The sequence below is a fragment of the Camelus ferus genome, unplaced genomic scaffold (genome assembly GCF_009834535.1).
Source record: "Camelus ferus isolate YT-003-E unplaced genomic scaffold, BCGSAC_Cfer_1.0 contig299, whole genome shotgun sequence".
Classification (NCBI taxonomy): Eukaryota; Metazoa; Chordata; class Mammalia; order Artiodactyla; family Camelidae; genus Camelus; species Camelus ferus.
The window spans coordinates 1,003,636-1,024,804 of record NW_022588424.1 but is presented as its reverse complement, the minus strand read 5'-3'; the positions used below and the strand labels follow the sequence as shown (position 1 = coordinate 1,024,804).

The 21,169-nt window shown below is 45.0% G+C and overlaps 1 protein-coding gene across 4 annotated transcripts in view; it reads right to left on the bottom strand.

Annotated features, from left to right (window-relative positions):
• The window catches only part of TLE1 (TLE family member 1, transcriptional corepressor), an 81,310-nt gene that overhangs the window by 8,306 nt on the left and 51,835 nt on the right, over positions 1 to 21,169 (bottom strand). For all 4 annotated transcript variants that reach the window (XM_032476224.1, XM_032476225.1, XM_032476226.1 and 1 more), the window contains exons 9-14: positions 19,932 to 20,048; positions 17,397 to 17,450; positions 16,761 to 16,913; positions 14,971 to 15,115; positions 13,776 to 13,966; positions 12,139 to 12,215 (exon numbers count right to left, since the gene is read on the bottom strand). In XM_032476224.1, coding sequence (XP_032332115.1) covers positions 12,139 to 12,215; positions 13,776 to 13,966; positions 14,971 to 15,115; positions 16,761 to 16,913; positions 17,397 to 17,450; positions 19,932 to 20,048 — 737 coding nt within the window. The remainder of the gene's footprint in view (positions 1 to 12,138; positions 12,216 to 13,775; positions 13,967 to 14,970; positions 15,116 to 16,760; positions 16,914 to 17,396; positions 17,451 to 19,931; positions 20,049 to 21,169) is intronic.

Here is a 21,169-nt window from a genome sequence, read left to right as displayed (position 1 = left end):
GACAAAGGAAAGATTCTTGCTACGATTTCCTTTTGAGATCAATATAAATTATTTACTGATGGAACAAACAAACTAAACAATAGCCAAAGTCCAGAGTTTAAAAAAAGACATATACTGGACTTTATTTTAAATTTTAAAAAGATTTTAAAATTGTGCTTATTCATTCCATAAAGCATTCCTTCAAATCCCATTATAAAACACTAAAAGTGCTTCTAAATTAATACAAAATACTTCCTTCCATGTACCTTGTATAATTGTATGATTTCTTACTATAATTTAAATGATTATTTTCAATGTTTAAAATGAAGCCCTTAAGAACTCATAATAATTACACATGATATATTTCAACACCAATAAACAACAATTTTCTAAATATACCATTTTGACGCTTGGACTTAAACTCTCTTTTGCATGATTAAGAGAAAATAATAAAAGAGATTCTCGTATGTTAAATGGCTTTGTAATAGAGACTTCAAGTTTCCTAACAATCTATCTACTCTGGCCAGAAACTCCAGTTTTAGCAAAGGCAGCAAAGCTCCCAGTGGAAAGACTACTCTTCCCAGCTTCACTTTAGCCAGGTGTGCCCATGTTCTGACCAATGAGATGTAAGCAGAAGCTGCTGGCACTTAGTTCATAACTTAAAAGAATGAGGACCCTGAGGGATACGGAAACTATACGTACTTTCCACTCAATTCTGCTGTGAGCCTAAAATTGCTCTAAAAAATAAGTTTATTAATTAAAAAAAAAAGAGAAAAATAATTTAAAAAGAGGGAGAGAGGTATGCCTGCCCTCGTCTCTTCCTCCTTCCTGCTACCTGAACGATGAGCTAGATGACTGGAGCTCCAGCAGCCTTTTGGGGCCACAAGGTGACTCTGAAGATGGAAATCAATTGCTGAGTAGGGTAGAACAGAAAGATAGAATGCAGAGGCCCTGGTGATGCTATGGGGCTGTGATGCCTACCCTGGTTTCTGAAAGCCAGTTTCTTTTGTGAGAGAGAGAAATAAACTTTTATGTTACTTACTGTTTTATTCTCTGTTGAATACAAACAAACCTAATCCTAGTACAAACTTCCATTTCCACAACTAAAATCTTAAAAGTATATTTTTTCTCTAACAATCTAGCTATTTAAACTCCACATACTAATATATTACAAATACCATAAAACATGCACAAAGAAAAGGCCCTGAACAGGATGGAAGAAACATAAGTGCTAGTATTTCCCACTCACATCTGAACTGGGCACTTCGAAGACCACTACTTTCACTTCCTTCTTATCCAAACCACCACTTGGTGATGGAGAAGTTCAACATTAAACCTTTTCTACAGGTCTGCAAACATAAAAACAACAAAGTATGCAGAGTTTCCTCCTTTCCACGACCCTCCGGGATGAGTCTGAGCCCCTTCTGGAACTTATCATTGGCGCCTTGCAGTCCCTGTCCAGATTCTAAAGACCATGGACATGAATACAGAACTTAAATTTTTGTTTTAATGCTGTCTCAAATTTAAAAATATAACTTAGTAAGCACAAAACTGAAAACTGAAGCAAGATATCAGGTTTCTACCTGACTGCACATAAAACCCACATACTTTCTTAGCTTGAAAATAAATGCTATTTCCTTCTATAAAAGCAAAGTATCAAATATACAAAAAGACTTTTCAAAGAATTTCCCCTTCCCCAACAAAGGAATCTTAGATATGTTATCTCCTGGCAAACTGGTCCCAGTAACTAATATGAAATGGCTATCTGGCCCAAATCCTTAATGTTACTCTTAATTTGAATGATTGAATACACATAATGGGAACTACACAGCATGTCCTAGGAAATAAATATGCATATAAGACAACTACAGCTTAAAGTCCTTATGCTACCAAACCACTAATCTATTTTTTAATTGAAGAATAGTCGATGTACAGTATCATATAAGTTACAGGTGTACAGTACAGTGATTCACAATTTTTAAAGGTTATACTCCATTTATAGTTAATATAAAATATTGGTTATATTCCCCGTGTTGTACTATATACCCTTGTAGCTTGTTTTACACATAAGTTTGTACCTCTTAACCCACTGCCTCTGTACTGCCCCTCCCCCTTCCGTCTCCTCACTTGAAACCACTAGTTTGTTCTCTGTATCTGTGAATCTGTTTCTTTTTTGTTATTAAATCTCCTATTTTCTATCCCACAATGTCTTTGGTATCTTTGGTAATGTATCAAGCCCACATAATATTTCAATACATGCACATTCCAGTTAGTTGAACCTACACCTTTTATTATAGGGTATCTGATGTGGGAATCAAGTAGCATTATTAGTATTAGTATTATTAGCATTATTGCTAATCAAATAGCATTGCTCTTGAAGATGAGATCACAAGAACTGGGCTTTAATTCTATTCACATTCCAGGTTTTGCGACCCAGATGCCAGGCACCATGACCTGGGTGTGAAAATAACAAATGAACGGTGGTTAATGTGGGGAGAGAACTTGCCCCTTAAAGCAAGGTTAGTTATTCTGTTTGCCAGTAATCAAGGTGGGCACCTCCAGGTAGGCGAAGCTTCCGTCAGGTGCCCTTTTAGCAATTCCAGATTTTTAGGGGAAGGAAATTTTATCTTGCTTCCATTGGAACCCTGCTTATCATAGAGATAAATACTCCAGATTAAAAGAGATGCACAAAGTACAGACGGGGAGCTGTATGCTCGTCTTTGGAAGATACCCACCTCTCTCCCAGGTGTCCTCTTCTTTAAACTGCACAGGAGGTCTGTTATCATCATACTTAGGCAATTTAAAATTGATTCACAGTGCAGCGAACTGCTGCCAGAAGCTGTGAACATTGGTTCATCCCAGGGGAAACCCATATGGATGCTAATACATCAGTCACAGGGGGCCTCGGAGGAAGCTGGCGTGGCCTGCTGTGCTGGAGAGTCTAATCAAATGAACAAACCCGGGCGAGGCAAAGGGCGGGTGGGGCTCACGAAGGGACCAACAGGAAGGGAAAACCAGGGGAGCAAACGAGACAGCCTGGAATTAGTTCACCTTCAGGAACAATAGGAATGTCTTTGAGAAAAGGCCACATTTGTGGCGCATCATGACGATGATTTAGAGATCCCAGAAGGAAACTTGCCCTCTTTACTGACTAACTGGGGAAAAGTAAGATCAGCCAGGAAGAAGACTTGATAAACAGTTTGCATTTATAAACATCTCTCAAGCCTGAATTCAGAAAGAGACCAGCCACAAAAGAAGGCACGTGGAACGACTGCATATACAGGAGTTCAGACACAGGCAGGATTTATCTCTGGTATTAGAAGTTGGGGTGGTGGTTCTACTCGGCGGCTCAGGGGCACGGGAAGGGTTTCTTGGACGTTCTTGGTGAAAAGTCCCTGGGCTACACACATATGATTCGTGCACCTTTCTATACGTATATCCCAATTTTAAAAGCTTAGATTTATGTTTATTCAAGAAAAAGGAGAGAGGAAGGCTCCTGTAGCCAGGTCCAAAGCCAGGTTAAGAGTCCAGACTCTGTGGTTAAAGGAACCTGAGATGCAGGGCCGTGGCTCGTGGCCTCACTGACCACGGTCTTGGTAATGAGGCTAACTACCTGTGGCCCGTAACGTGTCCGATTCCTGATGGACAAGATAGAAATGAGAATAAAATATAAGGGTTGCAGGGGTTGTTGTAAGAATTAAAAGGTAACAGCTGCAACACTTAACACTGTGCTCGGCAGCTGCGGGGCCATCGGGAAAGGACAGCATCGATGTTAGGCACCCGTGACTTGAAAAGAGGAAAGTGAGGTTATCTGAATCCAGGACTCTCATCTCAACCAGTGGACAAGTGTGAGGGCCAGGAAGGGAGGAAGGCGTGTGGAGGGAGCCAGGAAAGCCCGGGGTGATGACGAAGCGAGGGAAATCTGGAAATTCATGAATCCTACAAGGCAAGTTGGGGAGACAGCACTGGGGAGAGACGGCACGTATGGAGGGGACTGTGGCAAACTGTGGGGCAGAAAGGAGCCCCTGGGGCCCTGGATAGGTTAAGGGCCACCCGCTTGCATCCCAGAGGCTCAGAGAACTGAGCCCCCTCACCAGGCTGTGTGAATCCATCGCCTGCAGGTCAGGATCTAATTCTGCAGAACTGAACAGAATAAAGCCCACTGAACGTCACAGACTTAAAAACTGAATGAAATCAATCAAACTCATTTGGAGCAGGGGCCTATCCATTTATCAGGCACATGGCAGAGGTGAAGGCCCTCAAAGGCAAGAGTCCCCCAGGGGCTGCCACCTGGGAAACGGGACCAATTTCCGGGGAAGCAGGTTGTATTCCCCGAGCAGACTGCCCCCTGTTCATAAAACGATGCCATGCTCTGTGGCCAAAGGGACACAGGTGTCTCGAGTTGCTGGTTTGCTGGGTGTCAACAGGAACGGCAGTGGCAGGATCCAGCAAACGGGAAGGAAGAGCCACGGGCCCTGCTGCCTGGGGACGTGGCCTGTCCATGTGCCATTTCTGGCTGTAATTACAGGTATCAAAAACTATCTGTTCACATCAAAACCTTCACTCTCTGTTCAAGCTCTTTCCGGCTCACTGAGCCCCTCACAATTGAGCGTCAATGAGCCTCAGTGCACGTGACTGTCTTGTGTCCTAAACTCCCAGCCACGTGAACCAACAGGCCAGTCCCCTAAAATATCACATGCTGTCACATCTCCACTTTGTGCACAAACTGTTCCCTCCTGCCTAGAATAGCACCGCCTGCCCTGGAGCGCACGTCAGCCCCTCTCCCGCGGCCTGCCCCACCTCCCCAGGTGCCGAGTCTTTTCTGGGGCCCTGGCTCATCCTATAAATCGGTATCACGCTGATGTCTGCTGCCTGCGTTTACATTCGTCTGTCTCAGTCCAGAGTCCTCCAGGGTCAGGTGGGGTGACTTTGCCAGTGAGCACACAGCTGGCACTCAGTAAATGAATCCAAATGCCCCAAGTCGTTTATTGCTACCAAATCATTTATAAACGGAGGCATGAAAGGTTGCTCTGGCAAGGAAAGTGTCACAAGAAGGTGGGGAGTCCTCTAACCACCTGGGCTATGCCAGCCAACTTCCCCAGGGAACTTCCAGTCCCTGTACCAAATGTGGTTGAGAGATGGTCAGGCCAACCTCAGACTGCGGGGCTCTAAGCTTTACCTCAGCTTCCACGTCCAGACTCCCTTGACACTCTCACCTCAGAGGGCTCACGGGGCCATCGGGATGGAGACACTCACCCTACACACAGACATACTGGTCACATCAGCATCATCGGTGTGCTTCATCATGCAGCCCTGGGCACGGGAGGCCCTGAGGGCTGAGGCTGGGGCATCGAGATCACTCTAAGATGAGAACAGTGTGAAATGATGATTTTGCAGGATACTCTCAGCTTCAAGAACCGGTGAGTGAAGGTGGTGGCTGGGGGTGTTGTGGTGTGGGGTCATAAGAAAATCAGAGCCATATTATTCTGAGATTTCAGCAGGGAAAAAAGGTCCTCAGGTGTATAATTCATCTACTCATGGTAAAAATCTCTGCCAATGTAACAAGCTCTACCTTTAACATTTTTTAGAGTCTGCATAGCTAACCCATAATATCTGTAAAATCCTTTCTTTCTTCCACAGGAATTTTCCCGTTTGGCATCCAGGCACCCTCTCCAATAGCAAATGCGCAGATCAATGTGCAATCCTTACCCGATTTGAAGGCAGCATTTCTACATCAATGGGCAGCTTTAGTGACAATTAAATTACAAGCTGAGGACGTCAAAGCATTAGGATGGGAGACTTTTTGTTTCCTTATTCAGTTGAGTACATGGCCATCCTCATTTTTTAAAAAGGCAAACGCAGAACTTCTTAAAATGGATATGAGAGAGAAAATTACCAGACAAAGTAAAGAAGAAGAGTGGCCTAGTTGATGAACTTGGAGGTTCTCTGCCCAAAGTCAGCATTTATGTTTCTGAGCTCCAGGCCATACTTCCTCCATCAGTTAACTGTTTCCAAATTTGTAAATGTGCTGGGGTGGCAACAGGGCTGCTATGCAGGCAAAGATATAAACCAAGAGATGCCTGGACAAAAAGTAAGACCAGGGTTGGGGTGGGGGGAGTGTATCTCAAGTGGTAGAGTGCATGCTTAGCACACAGAAGGTCCTGGGTTCAATTCCCAGTATACTTCCTCTAAAAATAAATAAATAAACCTACCCCCCCACCAAAAGAAACAAACAAAAAACAAAACAAATAAACAAAAAATTAAACAAAGATAAATTTAAAATACAGCCACTTCAAAGCTCAATGCAAAAATCCTAGCAAAGGAACCCACCACTACAGGCAAATAGCATTATTCCAGTAAGTTAACAGACAAACTACACTTACTCCTGATAAGCAGAAAGCCATTTCTGGAGAGGTGAAGAGGGAGAGAGAGACATGTTAGCTGTCCAGCAGCTAAACATAATTCACATCAAAAGAGCGGGCCTCAAACACCAATATAATCCCAAGATATTTACACATTTTCAAAAGGTAGAAAAATAGAAGTTAAACTAAAACCCACATGGTGATAATATGGCACAAAACAGTGATGTTACTTTTAGCATTTAATTGACCAGAAAACACCCAAATATCATAACAAGTAAAAAGAAATCTGAATTCATTTCCAAATCCACTAAAGAAACCAACTGTGGAATCCAGACATGCTCAACAGAGGAATCAGAAGCAAGATCAGGTCAGGAATGGAGGGGAGAGAGAGGGGGGCCCGGCCACCGAGATGTCTTTTTGGCTAGAAGCTTGGATAGCCTCTGTTCACTGCTGCAAAACATATCTTCCTAAGAGGCAATTTTACCCCAAATGTAGCTTAGATTTTCTCTTCCCTTTAGGCTCCAACTCCAAAAAGGTAGTTTAGAGATGTATTTAAACACTAAACAAGTAGGTGGAAGATTTCTCAATTACATGTCTAGCATTAAAACACAGGGTGAAAGAACCTGGAACTAAGCTGGAATCTTAAGCCAGGCTATTATTAGTGTGAGCTATGCCTGACCTGCAGGTGCTACTATAGGAGGCAGGTAGAACTCAGCCCCCAGGTATTTATGGGGAAGAAAGCAGTGCCACGGGGCCAGAAAAACGTCTTACAGGGAGGGAGGCATGAAACACAACAAAGATGTCAATCTGTCTAAGCTTTGGGATTTTTTCTTTTAATCAGTGTTCTCCAGAGTTCTAGGAATAAATTTCTTAAAACTAAAAATAAGTTCAAGTTAAGCTGACCAAAAAATACCAATTCAATCTTGCCTTGAGAGTTTGGAAACACAGTCAGGGTTACAGCTTATAAATTAGCACTGCATAACTCTAAAATGCAAACTGTGACTGTCTTCTGTAGAAGGATGAATCACAGGGTCTTACACAACCCTGAACTCATCCCCATCTAGTCCACGCAGCAAATATTCATTTGCTTAATGGGTATTTGAGCTCAGGGGGGCAAGGGGACTTGAGAAGCTTCAATTCTAGTGGGGAAGCAGCAGACAGAAATATACATGACGGTAAGTCATGTGTGGAAAGTGTCACAAGATGTTATAAGGGGCTGGTGGAGAGAGGGCATCTATGGGACGGCATCAGTAAAGGCTTCATGAAGGAGGCAGTAGCTGACGTAGTCTTTGAAGGACAGAAAATACTTCTGTAGGAAGAACTGAAGACTGGTGAGAAGCGAAGTTGCTCCAGGTAAGAGGAGGAGGAGGACTCTTCATGGAAGAGGGGATTATATCCCATTTGGCCAGAGCACAAGATGCTAGGAACACAGGACATGAGGCGAGAATAGCAGACTGGGGTGATATTACCAGAGGGGCCACAGCAGGAGTTTATCTGACCCTTCTGAGGACCTCTGAGCAAGAAACAGACCAGATCAGATAAATATTTCATAAAGGGAAAAACTCACCTAGGATCTCAGTGAGGATTTTAACAAATAAGAAGACTTGGTAAAAATGGGAGTTAAAAACAAAGAAGAAGCAAAGGCAAGTTTGGGTCCAGATGTGGACCCAGAATAGGGCCAAAGCTTATAACAAAGAGAAGTTAGAAGTGGGAAAGAAAAAAACTTCTAGGTTGGTTGGGAAACCCTACTGCGATCTTATATCAACTTAACACCAAAACAAGTACAGAATAGTGGCAATGTCATCTTGCGCTAGGCACTTTGATTTAAAAAACCAAAAACAATGGAAGGCCACAGGGCCTTTGCATATGCTGATTCCACTACCTAGAGGCTATGCCCAGACCCGGCAGAGTTACTGCAGAAAATACTGAGAATCCTCCTTTGACCCTCTAGATGGGATGAGTGCTTCACCTGGTTCCACAAAACAGTACTCCTCGGTCACAGCTCTTACCTCAACCTTAATTATACATTTATTTTTGCGATTACTTGATTAATGTTGCCGCTCCATCACTAGGCTGTGAGCTCCGCATAGGGTCCTCAATGCCTAAGCAACAGATCTTGAAGAGAGGACAGGAGGGAGGTGACTGACTAGACTGCAGTGGGCAGATGGCGTGGGAACCTGAAACCACATCCCACAAGACAGGGCTGAAGCAATGGACATACTCAGTCAGAAGAGACACCTCATGGCAAGATGGTCTCCAAACCATCTTGGAGGAGGATGGATTAGCGATGCACTGTGTGGTCTCAGAGGGTGGGAAAGAACAGGACTGATGGGTAAAATTTCCAGGGAGACAGCTCTCAACTCAAGGGCTGGAAGACCTTTCACGCCGCCAGGGGAAACCAGTTGCTCCGGGCAGCCGCGAGCCCAGGCACTGGGTCAGAGGCACACAGGCACTTGGTGAGGCCATGGGAGGAAACCTGAACCACAGAGGTGCTTTCACACTTGAGGCACTTTTAAGGTCCCTCCAGCCCCAACCAACTCTCCCAGCTGTACCGCTCTTCATAGGCACTCCTCCCTCTGCCCACGAGTCCTCAAGCTCCCTTTGTGCTGAGAGCCCTCTGTCCCTTCTACCTGCAACAGCCGGCCTTCCCTGCCCCCTCTGCCTGGTGGGCTTATTCCCTCCTGCATGAGCTTCAGCTTTCCTTGCATCCACCCTACCCCAAGGAAACCCCTCTCTTCCTAACTTCGCTTACCTTTTACACGTCTGCCTATCACAGCACTTAGCTCTTGTCACAAATTTAACTCAAGTATTTATTGTTCCTTTAATGTTCCCCCCATACCACAGGCCCCCCAAAGCCAAGAAGTTGAATATTCTCCTTCCTGGAGCACGTCCAGCACCGAACACAACTCCTGATGCACAGTCCTCCATCAGACACCCAGGAAGAGCCTCCAGCTGCCCTTCCCAAATTACTTTGATCGGTACACCTCAGAGAATGACACTTGCAAAACCTCTCCCACCTTGCTCACCCTGCCCTGGACACAGTGGTTTGTCACCATGTCTCTTACAAGCCTCGGACGGGCGCTGCTCCACGCAGTCGGCAGACACTCGGTGCTGCCTGCCCGCAGCGAGGTGCTGCTCACTCATCTAGCCAAAGGGTCCAGAAACTCGTACACAGCAACGCAGAGTCAATTCACAACTGCTGACTATGGTAATAAAAAAATTGAGACTTGAATTTGGCCACCCCCCCCCCATTCAACTGTGTTTGTCTGCTGTAAGAGTATGAATCTTTGTCATTCTGGGAAAAAAACTTGTCTGTCATCACAGCGGGTCTGAGAAGCACCGCCTAGGGCAGCACTACTTACCAGGCGATAAGAGCAGGAAGTCCTCTCACACCAATTAATGGATTAATGTGGGGACTCAGACTGTGTAGCCCACATCCCAGACAACGAGCAAGGCACATTTTTCCCTCTGATACAAATTAATTTGCCCTTCCTCCTATAATATGGCTCACCTCAAAATTTGTAAGAGAATCCAAAGGAATACTTTGAACTATTCTCGAAAGCGGTGACCCCTCTAATCCACAGAGACCAGTGACCATCTGACCAAGAGAAGAAAAGCACCGTGGTATGTGAGTCTCACATCTCTGCTCCCTCCCCACTGTCGCAGTCCCTCGGCACATGGTATCCTAGCTTATGCAGCTGTGAACACAAAGAAATCCGATGTGCTCCCAAATCAAGGACACGACTATTTAGGCTTTAATAACCATGACATCAGTACCGTCATCCACTAAAGGTGTAAAACTTTGTGCCTAATTACGTTGTCAACACACACAATGGTTACAAACTAGCTCTGCATTAACCCTCCCCAACCCACCAGCCTTCAAGACCAGCACTGTAGCTCTCAGCTCTGCCCTCGCCACCCCATCTGCCTTTCATTTCACTTTCAGGGTGGCATCTTGGCAGTTGGACACACCTCCCACATCTCTGACTCTGGAAACTGGCTTTCTCTAATGGTCAGCTGAACTTGGCCTTGTTTGCCTATTATCCCCCAAAGATTCATCAGTTGCTATTAATTATTGCCTCTTATCTCAATTTTACACGCTTGCCCTTTATCCACTCACCAGACAGGAGGACACACATGAGCTAGCTACACTGCCAGCAACCACAGGTAAGAAATACCCACAAGCGCCCCAGGGCATTCAAGACTGGATGCAGGGGGCATTCCCAAGAACACACAACATAGTAGTTCACAGGTATTCAATCAGAAGAGACCTACCAGCTAAGAAAATATTTGCAACAGTGCCCCACTTCCCAATCCTGCTCTTCCTGAGGCGAGATGTTACCACACATGCTTGACATCTCTACTAGATCCTAGTATAAACCAAACTATCATTTCATTAAGAATCAAATTAGTGATAAATTGGGAGTTCAGGATTTGCAGATACACACTACTACATATAAAAAGATAAACACCAAGGTTCTACTACATAGCACAGGGAGCTATATTCAATACCTTGTAGTAGTCTATAATGAAACAGAATATGAAAAGGAATATACGTATGTATAGCTGAATCACTATGCTGTACACCAGAAACTAACACAACATTGTAAACTGATTATACTTCAATTTAAATAAACAAATAAAAATTATTGGGAAATAGATATTATAATGCAGGAAAAGTGGAGCAATGGGAATCTGCTTTCTAAAAGCAGATGACAGGGTAAGAAATTCCATCTTTCCTCATGCTGTTGGTTTGTCTGAAGCAAGGCTGCAATAAAAACCACACAAGGATGACCAGGTAGTTGAACGAACCACTCAAAATAACGCAATATGCAACAGTCACGTAAGTAATAGCTGAAAGCAACCACTCGAAGGAAGAGGGTATAACCAAAAAAAACCCCAGAACAAAACAAAACAAAATAAAACACTGAGGTCCTGTGACATGTACCACTATTTGGAAAAACCAACAAATTGCAACAGGCTTTCTGCTGTCTTCTATTCTATGGAAAGATAGAGTATTTGCTGAGAGGTAAGACAGACCCTCATATTTCACGTTTGCTTTGTACAAAAACTGAGAACTTTAGGAATTCTTTGAAATCACGTTTCTAATTACTAACATTATGGGGAACGTGACTTTAAGCAACCCCAGAAGAAGAACCAATGGGGCTTTTCAAAGTCTGAATGCTCCTCTGCCCTTTAACCTACCTCTCTTGCTTACCCACAAAAGCCACACTGTACTTTTGTAACCCCAGATCTCTCAGAGTAAGGCATCTGTCCAAACTTTACTTAGGGGTCAGCCTGTGATGTTGGCATCCAAAAGAACCTACCTTTCATGTAAATCTCATTTCCCCAAAACAGGGAAAAGGTGGCACTGGGCTGGGTAAAGAGCACGTTTCACATTCCTGAGATTGCAGGTGTGTGGTGGCGTACTGCCCACGTACAGTCCCGTGAAAACCCCTGGCGGCTACCCTATATCCCAACGGCGAAGCAGACAGCTTTCTGAGGAAGGGTCAAGCGAGGAGGGCTGACCACCCCTGGGCCATGCCTCCCCTCTAGTCCCCGTCTCCCACAGCTTCTCTCCAGAAATAACGAAGCGCACAAGATCACCCACAGGGGGAAGCCAGAGGCATGACACCTACCAGGTGTCTATTCATAGAAAGTGTTAACACGTCTCAGGAAAAGACAGAAATCTCCTTGGCAACGCCCAAGCCTAAGCTCCCTTTGGAATTCTAGGCCACTGATACCCATGACTAAGTAACCACCTTTAAAACAAAACCAAGGAGTTAGAGGTACTTACGGTTTCCCTCCAGGGATTCCTGCCAGGTTTGGAGGGATCGTAGGTACACGCATGTGAGGAGGAGGATCAAACCCAACCTGGAAACAAAATAAGGCACCGCAGACTCAGTTCATGCAGGGGAGGCACTTTGTGACACCCAGGAGGACTTCTCACTACAGACTCAGAAATCCCCAAAGCAACAGAAACAGAAACAGGGACATGTGCTAGCATTTTTCAGAAGAAAAATTATAATGTAATAAGTAACATAGCCGCCTCTAAATACCACAAGACACGCTTCTTTTTTGGGAGGAAGGAAGGCGTGCGATGTATCTGTGCACTGGGAACCAGCTTCTCATGGTAAATACGTCCTGTGGACTCAGAATGTTCCGTCCGTCCAAACAAGTACAAAGAGCAATATGCTGTCTGAGTCAGGACAACCTGACTATCAGCTTTGGCACTATCGACGGTTTAGGTCAAACAGTTCTCGGCTGGGGGCTGTCCTTCGTCCTGGGAATGGCAGGGTCATTAGAAGCATCCCTGGCCTCTACCCTGTAAGTGCCAGTAGCATCCCCCAGTTCTGATAAATAGAAGTGTCTCCAGATATCACCAAATGTAAATCACCCCCAGGTTTCATACCATTGGTCTACGTCAATGCTTAAAAACTCACACGGATTCAGTGGTAGAGCATGTGCTTAGCATGCATGAGGTCATGGGTTCAATCCCCAGAACCTCCATTAAAATGAGTAAATAAATAAAAACCTAATTACCTCCCCCTCAAAATTAAAAACAATGAAACACTCATACATGGATTCTCTATTTTATGCACCTTAAGGAAGGGAGCTAGTCCCTAGCTGCCCACTTCGCTTTAAATGATCTTGCCCTCCACTGCAGACTTTCCTACTAGTGCAACGGAGGGGGAAAAACGGTGAACTTTACGATCACCCCAAGTTACCAGCAGTAATGAAGAAGGGAGAGGTACACATAACATAGTTCAAACAGCCAACAGAAATGACTTAAGGACTTTCATTTGCTGTGAATTATAATCTATTCCCTTTTCCTGATGCAATCAAAGATTACACAATCTTCCCCTTCACCTGCACTTTTGTCTCTTCCCTGTCAAACCTGAGGCCATTTACACAGTGGGAGGAGGCAGGGCAAGAAGGAGAACCTGCCCCAGTTTCAGTCCCTTTGTGTTTCTCTCTGTTGTGCTGAGATCACTCCTTACATGTAAGCCACGCTATTGGGTTTAAAGAATAATATAAGCCCGGAAAGAGAAAATTACGGCCTCTCAAATATTTTCTCCTAAGAATTAAAGAAGTTTAAAAAAAAAAAAACCCTCAAGGAAACGAATGAAAAGGCTTCTGTGAGCTACTTGAGTCATTTCATCGCCTTCCAAAAAAAAAAAAAAAACCTGCTTCAGGTGGGAGAAAACCAGATGTCCCCTGAACCGCTGAAGGAGGTCCTAAACACTGCCTTTCTTCATCCACAGAAACAGTCAGACAAAAAGCAGTTGGCCTTCACTTAATGAAGCAGCACGCTGATGAAGGCGGACGAGAGGGAGGCGGGCGCGGCGGCGACACTGGGCCTTTGTCTGCAAGTGCAGGGCTGCCGCCCGCCCCTGGCCGCGCCCACCCACCCACCCTCCCCGCAGTCCCTACCATCGGGGAGCGCCCGTAGGCCACCACGGCGGCGGCGGCGGCGGCCGCGCTCATCTGCGGTGACATGTTGTGGAGGCTGGCGTAGGCGGCGCCGGGGCTGGTCAGCTCGCCGTTCATGCCCGCGTGCGGCACCATCCCGAAGGGCGCAGGGTATGGGCCGGGCACCGCCAGGGGCGTCCGCAGGCCGGCCGCTGCAAGGAAGCACAAGCCGCACGTGACTCACCGGGTCCCGCCTGACCCAGCAGTTGCAGGGTCCTCTTCAGTGCCTTTCACGGAAGGGAAGGAGGAGGGAAGGTGTGGGGGGGAGCACCTCCAATTCCTACACTGGATCCCTTCTTCCCTAGAGCTGAATTTATCTCCAGGAAAGAAGGGATCTGCCCAGGGGGAGCACTGTCCAACACTTCCTCCTCCGTAGGTACTCTTGGCAACACTGGGAAACCAGGGGAATAAGCAGCATTCTTGTACCCAATTCACAGCTGGCAAACCAAGGCACACGCACCACCTGCTGACTTGACAAAAGGTTTTTTTTGATAAACTCCAAGATGTCTCCTCCAGCTCAAAAATTCCATTCCCTGCTACCAATTCCAAATGAAAACCTGATCCTGGATTTACGTAAACCAGAGCATAGGTTTAGGAGGAATATTCTGGGGCCTCTTTTCCTCTGGGCCCAGGGTGTTATGTTTTTCCTTTCCCGGGGAGGAAGATTAAGTTAAAAGTTATGAGTTTATTCAGAGGCTGGAGTCACCATGAAACCCTCCCTATTTCTACTGAGGGAGAAACCGCTGATTCCTGAGGGAGGTACCAGCAGAACACTGGCCAACTAAAGCAAGCAAGAAGCACACTCGGCCGGCCAGACTGGTGGTTTCAGTCAATATTAGCAAACTCAGACACACAATGATAGTTTGGTAAGGAGCTTACATGCAGAATAATTATCAGAAACTTTATTGAAGTCCCTAGGATTTGGATTATTTGGAAATTAAAAAAAATCCAAATGTAAACAGTCGGAGACTGAACAGGGTGCAGCTGCTGAAACCCAAGGACAAACATCTGTTTCTTATCCTGGCTGTTCCGAGATAGGAAGGAGGGAGGCGGGCAGAAAGTGCATTTCATATTCACAGGGAAACTGCATCACAAGACGCGTGGATGAAGCAAGCTGGGAAAGACAGAACACAGCACACAAGAGGCGGTGCCCTACCCGCTTGGTTAACGAGGGGGTCCATGGCTGGAGGCTTGCCGAGGCCTGGACGGAGGCCTGGAGTGGCGCTGGTGCCTGGCGTTGGCATGTCGCTCCGCGGCGTCGGTGTGCTGGATTTCAGAACGGGCGTGCTGGCTTTTTCATGCTGGTATCATTAAACAAATTAAATGAGTATTATTTTTAATCCAAGCCATATTACACAATTTATCACAACAGCAGCTGGGACACTGGGCACCTTCTAGCAACTCCCTCAGCCAATTTTCATAAATCCACACAATGTTGACAGCATTAACTTGTGAGCGAGAAATGTTGACCTTTCCTCTTCCTGCCAGAACTAAAACTCTAGCTAGAGACACAGAACATGATCACACTTCTTCCTCCGCAGATTTTATTTTAAAAAGTATTTTTCCATCAGGCTTGTGGACTTTGGATCTAGGCCAAGATAGAATGATGACCACCCGGAGGAAAGTTCCCGGGCATCAGAAACGAATGCCCCGGTCACCGGGAATGTCAGAGGGAGGATCTCCTTTCTACTCTTGCCTTTTGGTGGCAGTGGGGTTGAGACTAATGGTGAGAATGAGGGGCCCTCAGTTTGAGAGGCACAAAACAGCAACTCAGAGGCAAAACCCTAGACCTAGTCCTTTCACTGTGAGAGATGTGCCTAAAAAAGTAACTGTCGTTAAGCAGTACACCACCCACTTGCCTACATAACCAGTGTGGACCCACGACTGCAGGGGCCTTCAGGAGTCAAGACAGTAACAGGGTTACAGGGCATCTTCTTCCACATCTGAACCCTTCATGTCCTTTTAATCACAGTCTGAAAAGTGCAAAAAACATGAACCAGAGAGACCCCAGCTCCCTCTGGTCTTGGATCCAACAAGCTGTGTAAACTTTGCAAGTTCCTCTGGCTTTCCTCCTCATCAGTGAAATGGGATAACTCCTCAGGGGACCATGTAAGGATTCCCTGCACAGTTGTTAGGGTGTGGTTATTGTGAGTGAAGAGATGACATACTCCACACTGTTTGCTGAGTGACTGAAAGCAAGAATGGGCCTGATGCACCCCCTTCCCCTGGTGCCGCCCTGAGTACATCACCGTGCACCCAGCAACCCAATCACAACGTAGCCCGAGGACAGGTCAGTCTAAAACTAGGTGAACTGCACCACTTAAGAAAATGAGGGCTTCTCAGTACCTAAGGTGTTTGAACCATTTGTCAGCGAGGAAGCTTCAGAGAGCCTGTGCCAGGAGCATATCCCCCACGTGAGATGGCAATGGCCTGGAAGCTTGTTACCTCTCCCTAATCACGGCCCAATTAGCTGATCCAGAGGGGAGAAGGAATTGCCATGGAGGTGGAGAGAATGATGAATTTCACTTTTAAACACTTAAAATATAACCTCAGGGGGTGGGTATAGGTCAGTGGCAGAGCACATGGTTAGCATGCATGAGGTCCTGGGTTCAATTCCTAGTACCTCCATTTAAAAAAAAAGCATCCTGCCACTCACAGGCAAGCAATGAAAAATTTAAAAAAAAATATATATACACACACACACACACACACACATATATGTAAATATATATAAATAACTCTCTATCAGTAAAAAATGCACACTTCAAATACTTTAGGGAGAGGGCAATAGCTCAGTGGTAGAGCACACGCCTAGCATGCACGAAGTCCCGGGTTCAATCCCTAGTACCTCTATTTAAAAAAAAAAAATCAAATACTTTAGAGAATCTCTGGCTCCCAGAGACAACTAAACTGCTAAATAGGCAAGTGACAGTTCTTATTACCTACCAAGCTCATTTCTTTGGATTTCAAAGAGGTGGAACTTCCCGAGGAGGCCGTGGACGCCGGGCTGCTGGAAGCGTCCTTCTTCAGCAGGCGGGTCTTGTCGATCCCGTTTTCCCTGGGGGAGTGGGCGGGGCTGGCTCGCGGAGACGAGGGGTCCTGAGCGAGCACAAGCAAAGGTCTCCTGATTCCTCTCCTAACGATGGGTCTTCCCCTCTCCACACTCCATTTCCACACTAACGGGGAGTGCTGCAAGTCCTCTAAATTCGGGGGATTTGAGGGTGTGCACCTGACTAGCACCGCTGTTACCATGAACACGATGGTGTTTGCAGGCGCACCCATGAAGACACAATAAAGCAAACAATATCTAGAAACAATAATATCCCCATCTCGATGCTCAAACACTTTGCCCAGAGGGCACAGGTCAGAAAGGAACACCAGGTGCCAATTTAGGAATCCAAAATGATTTGGCAGATTTTTTTTAAAAAGGAATCAAAAGTTTGTGTTGGTTTTAGACTATGACTGTTCCTTCCATGAACCATTCAATTCTTAATGTGTAAAGTTACAAAAGACCAAAGCATGGTGGCTCCACTTCCTTTCCCTCACCAGTTACTCTGAAATAGTCTGATTAAGGATGGTTACCTCATTAGATACGTCCACAACTAAGTTGTCATCGCTTTTGTCACCATCGCTGTCCTGAAAAAAAAATTTTTTTTAACGTCAGTTATTCAAGAGTTTGAGGATCCATGAAATTTCTAGTTTTTGGTAGCAGACACAGACTAGAAAACAACCTAGGGAACGCCTACAGGCTCCCTTCCAAAATGCCAGCCCTGGTATTTACTACCACCTTCTCCCCTTCTCATCTGACCTGGGGGGCGCAAAGCCCCAGGCAGGAATTCTGTTGCAGCAGCACCCCAGCTATACACTCACCGTGTGTACGTAGGTGAAGGCAAGCTGTACAACTTGGCACGTAATGATGGCTCAATAAATGTTTGTAACAGCTGAATCTCTCTTACAATTAGAAATTCACATGCCCTTATCTCAGAGAGCTTTTCCCACTGGATTTCAAATTAAGAACACAATTTCATGTCATTGCTTTTACGTGTATCATCTTGAAGACTGCCAACAACTCTAGTGTTCATAGGGAATTCATAATTATAAAGACAAACTTAAACCTTGTTCCCGTAGGGTTACCAGTTCCTGCAAAAAATCAAAGCAGACAAAAAACTACAAATAAAGCTAGCTTCTGGCTGGAATAACATAGCTAGACCTAACCTCATGCTAAGAAGAAAGCTCTTTAGCAATCAGCTTGGGATATTCTGGAGATGGAAGGAAGACAGGCTGGCAGTTATACGGAGGGCACTGGCATCCTGCAATAGCCTTTTATTATCTTGACATAAAACCATAAAATTTGCTAATCAGAGGAAACCCCAAAATTGCACTGAGTTGGAAAAAGCTTCAGAAGAGCTGTTCAATTTAATGATGTGAGCATTCCTACATCAAGTTCAAGGCAGGCTGAAGAAGACTACTTTTTTAGCCAAAAGGTCTTCTATGTCCTTTAGAGCAGAGTAATACAATGGACATGTGGAAAAACAGGTTATTGCAATGGGTCTTAATTCTCAAAAAGGAGGCCCCTAGCTTATGATCTACACCATTCTTTGACTGATGTCACTGTCAATTAAGAATACACAAATAATGTTTGAGAAAGATCAGTACAAGTGAAAATATTACCCATTAGTTTTTTGTGGCCTCCAAGTCCAGCTAGAAAGTTACCCTCAACTTTAAACTCATGTCTCAAATGTTTTATCTAACCATCGACTTTCTTGCCTAGATGCCATATATAAAAGTACTAGTGTGGGACACTGGCTCTGGGCAAGTATGTGCTACATGGCTTGGGACAGGGATGAAGATCAATAACTTGGGTTCTTAGGATGTTATTATGGTACAAAGTATGGACCAATTTGAGGACCCCTGGCAAAATATTCAATCCTAAACTCTCCCTTCAGGAATCCTAACGTAGTGATTAAGAGTTGCCTCCAGGCTCTGCCACTAATTCTGACCTTGGGCAAATCACTTAAAAGCTCTGTGCTTCAGTTCCTTTATTGATGAAAGAGAGGGATGGTACCAAACTTCACAGGGTTATTTTCAGAGTTAAACGAAACAAGTCTTGCAGAATCACACAGGACCCGGAACTAACTTGACACGTTGCTCAACAAAGGCTATGTATCGTTAGCTATCGGCCTGCACCAGCCAGCAGGAGGCAGAGGTCTGGCGTGTAAACCTCCACACCAGCCGGCCAGAGGTAGACACTTCTTCCTCCAGGAGCAACAGGGAGTGGCCTAATTCACATTCTACTCTCACATTGTTCCCAAGAACTCGTCCATCCTGAAACAGACACTCAGGGACACACAAGGACACTACAAGTCATCTGTCAGCCGCATGTTCATGACCCCGAGCCCAGAGCCAATGGCCGTCTGGCTGGGTTTGCTCTCTGAGAGAATGTGGTTTTCTCTAGGTCTGAGTCAAGAGTCTTCACTCCTTCAACCAGTTGTGTGGGCTTATCTGCAGTGTTTGAACGAGATGCCCCCAACATTTCTTCCATTTCTACCATGGACTTCTATCACCACACTGCTCGCTGTGGAAGAGGACGAACTCTGCCTTGAGACCTAATACGAGCCTAAATGAATCACAGAATAGCATCCAAAAAGGCAGTTTGTGACACTAAAATTCTTACCCTCATTATTTTCACAAGACAGGCTGCCAAAGTTGCAAAGTCCAGGACAAAATGACAGTGCAGGCATTGGCTTAAAAATTGAGAATGTGAAGATGGTTGAGAGCAGAGCATTAAACCAAGGGCAAGGCAGGGCCCTCTGAAGAGCAGGGCTGGGACAGCTGCACAGGCTACATACCATGAAGCCAGCCCGACATTTTGTATCCCCTCTTTTATATCCGAGTAACTACGCAGAAAGCCTAAAATTCAATACTGAGCCTGGCAGATACATAACTGACAGCTCTAGAGGGAAATAATAGCCTACAGTGTAAGAGTCCATCCCCTTGACGCTATTATTTTACGGGATGTGAAATTATCATTTAAGATCTTAAGAGTCCTTTGTATACTCACTTAGAAGGTGAGCAAGAAAGCAAACAAATATTATTTCAAGTCCTTTATTTACTTACATAGTGGCTGGAGTCTTTATCGTCCACCTTTCTTTTTTTGATGTCATTGGAAAACTCAGGTCCATTTCTGCGTTTATCTGTGCCTCTCAGACTGTCTGGGACCAAGAGGGAATTACTCTGCAAGACAAAAAAAAATATTAATCAAAGATTTCTTCCCAGGTCTCTTTGTACACATGAAAACCCAACCTGGATGTGAAGGCTGTTTTAGAAAGGTGATACCTACTCAGCCTTTCATTCCATTTAATTCGTCTCATCTGCAGACTCTGATGGCATACATTTATAGAGATGTAAAGCACTTAAAAAGGAGACCCTGACTATGCAATCAAACTATCCAAAGACTGGTGGATCCTTCAGGCCCTACTCACTTAAAATGTTCTTCTGTTCTGTTTGCTGTTAGAGAAATGGGAGCTCACTGTTTATATGTGGATGTGTTTTCATTCTTTCCCACTGAGACTTCCTGGTCAGGAGTATGAATGGCCTATGAGCAAAACCTGAGATCGCTCTATCAGACGTATTCTGTGACTGTAAGAGCCAAAGCAGGCTTCTCTAACAAGACACAGAGAGAGCGGGTGGGATTAACAGCATGGCTTCCTAAAAGGCAAATCACATTTTCCACAGTAACAAAGAAGGAACTCTTTTGAATTCTTTTAATTTATTGCTGAAAATAAGATTTGGTGTTCCTTGCCAAGAGTGCTGAAATTTAAGACCCAGAGCGGGAATTCCAGCCAGTGAATCTTCAACAGCAAGGCCAGCTCTCACACACAAAAGCAGGAACGAGGACTAATTTTTTCCACAAACCACACAGGATACTTTCATTCACATATGCCGAGTATGAACTGCTGACCCAAAGAAAACAAACATTTTAGATATTTGAGGGTCAGGTGACACTATCTGACATCCCTTCAATTCCCGTCTCCCCTTGGGCTAAAGCGTCAGGACATGTTACAGTGAGTTCTTTTAAGTGCAGAATTAGCATATGCACGGGGGCAATTTGTTCAGTGACGTGTTACTCCCTTGAACAATGCTGACCGGGTTGTGCAAAAATTTCCTTTCTCAAAGTCCAGATACCCCCAACTTCTGAAAGATGTGGGAGAACTAAGATGGGGGTCTAGGGCCAATAGACAATGACGTTACCTTTCTCTGTTCCAACTGAAAACTGAAGGGGGCAGGGGAAATCTTTCAGTTAGACCACCTCTAATGCAATAGTACCTACAGAAGCAAATCTTTGATGGTGTATC